The sequence below is a fragment of the Sabethes cyaneus genome, chromosome 3 (genome assembly GCF_943734655.1).
Source record: "Sabethes cyaneus chromosome 3, idSabCyanKW18_F2, whole genome shotgun sequence".
NCBI lineage: Eukaryota > Metazoa > Arthropoda > Insecta > Diptera > Culicidae > Sabethes > Sabethes cyaneus.
In genome coordinates this window covers 138,781,009-138,785,984 of record NC_071355.1, presented here as the reverse complement: position 1 = coordinate 138,785,984, position 4,976 = coordinate 138,781,009, and the positions used below count along the sequence as shown (strand labels likewise).

The 4,976-nt window shown below is 41.7% G+C and overlaps 1 protein-coding gene across 1 annotated transcript; it reads right to left on the bottom strand.

Annotated features, from left to right (window-relative positions):
* Nucleotides 1–468: 468 nt before the first annotated feature.
* LOC128740193 (ataxin-8-like) lies at nucleotides 469–2,637 on the bottom strand. The gene is made up of 2 exons (XM_053835721.1): nucleotides 2,560–2,637; nucleotides 469–846 (listed from the first exon to the last, which is right to left on the bottom strand). The coding sequence occupies exons 1-2, from the start codon at nucleotides 2,635–2,637 to the stop codon at nucleotides 469–471; spliced, it is 456 nt and encodes a 151-aa protein (XP_053691696.1).
* Nucleotides 2,638–4,976: the final 2,339 nt, after the last annotated feature.

Genomic DNA, 4,976 nt, shown 5'->3' with positions numbered 1-4,976 from the left:
TTCATCGGATGAAAAATTTTGATGGACGGATTTGAAAACGGTACGACGAATTTTAGAAATAAAGTCAGTTGCATAATTTCAATAATATGCTTTAAAAGTCGCTTTTCAGTGATATCCAAGTTCACGGATCGGAAGGTAAGTGTGTTTGAGTCAGATCAGCACAAGAACTTTTGGAGTATGCATTAAACCCATCCAACAAATGATGAAAATTCGAATGGCTTTACTTATTACGACGGGAATTAGAAAAAAACCTACGTATAAAATAAAATACATGCTAGCTGGCGAAACCAAGGCCGACGGACGCCGCTTTGGCAGTAATGTAGCGATCGATGTCAATGAGCTCGAGGTAGTTGACAAGGGCAGTGACATCAGCTTAGAGATTCGAAGGCATATGCTACCTATGGGCTTCACAAGGTCGATGAGACTAAGCCCTCGTACAATACAAAGTGTACCCTGTGAAAGCTCTCATTAGACCATTAGTTGTTGTTGTTGTTGTTGTTGTTGTTGCTGTTGTTGTTGTTGCTGTTGTTGTTGTTGTTGTTGTTGTTGTTGTTGTTGTTGTTGTTGTTGTTGTTGCTGTTGTTGTTGTTGTTGTTGTTGTTGTTGTTGTTGTTGTTGTTGTTGTTGTTGTTGTTGTTGTTGTTGTTGTTGTTGTTGTTGTTGTTGTTGTTGTTGTTGTTGTTGTTGTTGTTGTTGTTGTTGTTGTTGTTGTTGTTGTTGTTGTTGTTGTTGTTGTTGTTGTTGTTGTTGTTGTTGTTGTTGTTGTTGTTGTTGTTGTTGTTGTTGTTGTTGTTGTTGTTGTTGTTGTTGTTGTTGTTGTTGTTGTTGTTGTTGATGATATGAAAACTATTTCAGTGTGTATATAAAATGCTTGTTTTGCAACACATCTGGTAAATATCAAAATAAGTGCAAATTAGAATTTTTCAAAAGCATGGGTCGGGTTAGCTTGTCGACACGTAGAATAATGCTGCACAAATGGTACTCCGAGGCGCTATTGTTGCGTGAATTAGCGACAACCGCGAAGTCTTCAAAGTTTGCGGTGTTTAAAATCATTAAGAAGTATGGAGAAAATTATATTGTAGAGGATTTACCGAAAACCCGACGCAAGAAGGGACCAGCTTAAAGCTGTCCACCTTTTAACATCAAACATTACGCATTCTATTCGTGACATTGCCAAAAAATTAAGCATAAGCATCGGCAAGTGCAAAATATCAAGGAGCAGGCTTGGCATGTACTTTTCGCTTCGATTTTGCTCTTTACTACTCTTTACTGATCTTTACTGCTCTACTGCACCTCAGCCAAGCAAAATTTGAAAAAGTTGTGTATAGGACATTTGCAGAACAAGTAATTATCTACAATATTGCTGAAGAAAGTAATGTTTTATCTTTAGTATTTACGGCGCTAAAGGGCTCCAATGACATTGGTAGCAAAAAGAGCGGTGTTTTTGCTACCAACGGGGTAGCAGCCTCATAGCGCCGTAAATACAGAAGTTAAAATATTACTTTTTTAGCAATATTATAGACAATTACTTGTTCTACAAATATCCCATACAGATACACTACGTTTTCATATTTTGCTTGGCTGAGGTGCAGTAATCAAAAAAGCAAAATCAAAGCGAAACGTGCACGCCAAGCCTGTCAAGAAGCACCATAACATCGGAACCTTCAAGAAACAACAAGTACCTAAAAGAACGCACAGTAAATTTCCTCGAAGAAAAGGTCACGAATTTTGTAAAAACTTCCCGAAGCATGCGTCAAATTGGACGCAAGTGCACTTCCGGGTCCGCAACGCTGTACAAGCGACAAATGTTACTGTTGACGAACGATGCAGAATTTAAGAGCAATCTTCAGAAATAAGCTGTAAAACTTGTATTTAACTTGCTTCTATAATAATGTACAATCATTTTCATATAAACAACTAATGAATTTGAAAATAAACAGTTTCTTACTAAAAATAGGTGCCCCTTTATAAAATAAACAGTCCTTTTCTGTTTCGTAGAACTCTTTTCGAATGAGTATCTATGAGAATTATACAATAGTAGTGAAAGTGAGAAGTAAAGTTGCATTCGCAACTTCTTTTTCTGCCCATATTGCAAACCTGCACTGCAGATGCCACATCAGCAATGCATCCGATATTTAGCACCTTTTCGAAATGATAAGAATAAATCCGGAATGCAGCCCCGCATATAAATTCCTGGCAACCCATTGTTCCTTTCATATGCAGGCATACGAATGTAACGTACGGTGTGGCCTTTCCTATGATATTTACCGCTGCCCATCACGGTGGCAAAAATGTTTTACCCATTTGTTGGTATTCAAAAATTTACGGTGGAGCTCATCCATACGCCATACTGCAGCTCAAAACGATTCCGGAAAGAAATAAAATTAATGTAATAACCCATAAATCTCCGCAGTGCAATTGCAGTTTGCATACTCCCATAATTTTCTCCGTTTTATTACGTTGGCGCGGTGCAAGTGCGAGGATAGCCCATAAGACAAGACCGACGACCGAAAGCTGTCTGAACTACCGACTTGCAACACATCACACAGCTCTTCTTACTTCCTCCTTCCGTAACGATGCACCCAGTAGTGGCGGGAAGTGTCGAGTGCGGCTTTTGTATATGTGCCTTCTGGCCATTCTTGTGCGGCACCGCAAAACCGGGAGACGAATTTTATATGCAAGTAATCTGTTACGATTTCAAAAACCTTGTTGCCTTTAGCCATCCATTCAACCAACCAACCAACCAACCAACCAACCGACCGACCCATGTCGCATGAGTTGGGAGAGAAATGCCGAAATGGGCCGCTCGAAGAAAAGGGTAGCAAAAGTGTGTAAGTTTGGTTTGGCGGTAGCTTTTTATAGCAAAGCTCCTGCGCAGCCATGCAAGCATGGCAATGTCGTTACAGTCGTCGACAGCGTGTGCAAAATCGGAGAAGGAACATATTTTATTTCAACAGAAATTTATGTACACAAGTCCAAACTTTATTAGCTTCCATATATATTCAGCAACGTTAATCACATTGAATTATGTGACATCTTTATGTCCTCCTGTCAGGTTCGCATTCATCCTCACACATTGGTCCGGGCTTGACTTCAGTATCAACTAACGCGCGGGGATTCAGGGAAAGGTTGTTAGTGCTTGTGCGAATGACAGAAGCACAGAGTATGTCGGTGTCCAAAACGGAGTCATCGCTGTTGTAGTTGCTCGAAGAAAGGCACCCCCGATCTAGAACCTGGCTTCCACAGAATGAATTGCAGCAACAGTCAAATGTACAGTGCAACTGAGAGGGCGTAATCCATTTTCCTTAGAAAAGAAAATACAGTAGGATTCACAATAGGTAAAGCATGACACGCTTTCGGGTCGCTGTTGGTTAACCGGACCGCAAGGAGGATGGGCTCATGCTGCTAGTTATTTGCATTCATTTTTCTAGCTACCGTTGAAATGTGTGTTTTATATGCAGATACGTGATTAGTTTTTTTGGCCTTTTTACGTAGTCTAACGTAAAACATGATCTTAGGCTTAAGAAAGTTTCTCGTCGAATAGCAATTGATAATTTATTTCGCTTCCTGGTTTTAGGAACGAGATTGGTGTGATGAAAGCAGTGAAAAAACAGGAAAACACACACACACACACATACACACACACACACACACACACACACACACACACACACACACACACACACACACACACACACACACACACACACACACACACACACACACACACACACACACACACACACACACACACACACACACACACACACACACACACACACACACACACACACACACACACACACACACACACACACACACACACACACACACACACACACACACACACACACACACACACACACACACACACACACACACACACACACACACACACACAAACACGCGCCGCGCGGAAATGCCCGGGTATATTTAGAGTGGTGACGCAGAAATATCTGGATGAAAGTATTTTTCCGGATAGATGGAAGATACAGAAGCTCGTGTTGATTCCAAAACCAGGTAAACCCCCGGGAGATCAAATATCATGCAGGCCTATCTGCTTGTTAGATACACTCGGCAAACTTCTGGAAAGAGTAATTCTCAATCGATTGATGAAAGTTACAGAAGGTAGCTAAGGCCTGTCGAAAGCGCAGATTGGCTTTCGGAGAGGGAGATCAACAGTAGATGCAGTCAGGGCAGTGCTCGAGCTGAAAAAGCGGCTAAACAAAAACGGAGGGGAAATCGCTATTGTGCCGTGATAACAATAGATGTTAAGAATGCCTTTAACAGCGCTAGCTGGGAAGCTATCGCAGAATCTCTACACAGAATGAAAGTACCAGACTACCTTTGCAGAATTTTGAGCAGCTATTTCCAAAACCGAGTACTGATTTATGAGACGAGCATGGGACCCAGACCTATTAAGGTTACGGCAGGAGTTCCGCAAGGATCAATTCTTGGTCCAACACTATGGAATGCAATGTACGACGGGGTACTAACGCTAAAGCTTCCCAAAAGTGTGGAGATTGTGGGTTTTGCATACGACGTCGTTGAAACGGCAACTGGTGAATCGCTAGAGGATGTGGAAATATTGGCAGTTGAGGCAATCGATATAATCGAAAACTGGATGCAGGGAGCAAAACTGCAAATCACGCATCACAAAACGGAGGTATTCCTGGTCAGCAACTGCAAGGCGGTGTAGAGGACGGCCAACCTGGTAGGAGAACATGCAATTGTCCCGCGGCGCGGTTTGAAACACTTGGACGTTCCCAACGCTTATATGCAGAGATATAGCGCCGTACATGCTTATACAGTGGACCCCCGTTCGTTTGAACGATTACTCATGCAAACTAACGGGGTTAGTTTTTAATTTGAACAACTGGTAACCCTAAATATGCTGGAACTTATGTGAACTGGCTGCCCTGCACTTTGTTATTGTTTTGATGGTTTGATTAAGTTGGCAGTTGCAACCAGTGGAT

Coding starts and splice junctions, on each gene's coding strand:
- LOC128740193 (XM_053835721.1), bottom strand. CDS start 2,637: ATGGCCAGAAGGCACATATACAAAAGCCGCACTCGACACTTCCCGCCA. Junction 847..2,559: donor CATCGTTACGGAAGGAGGAA/GTAAGAAGAGCT, acceptor ACACTGAAATAG/TTTTCATATCATCAACAACA.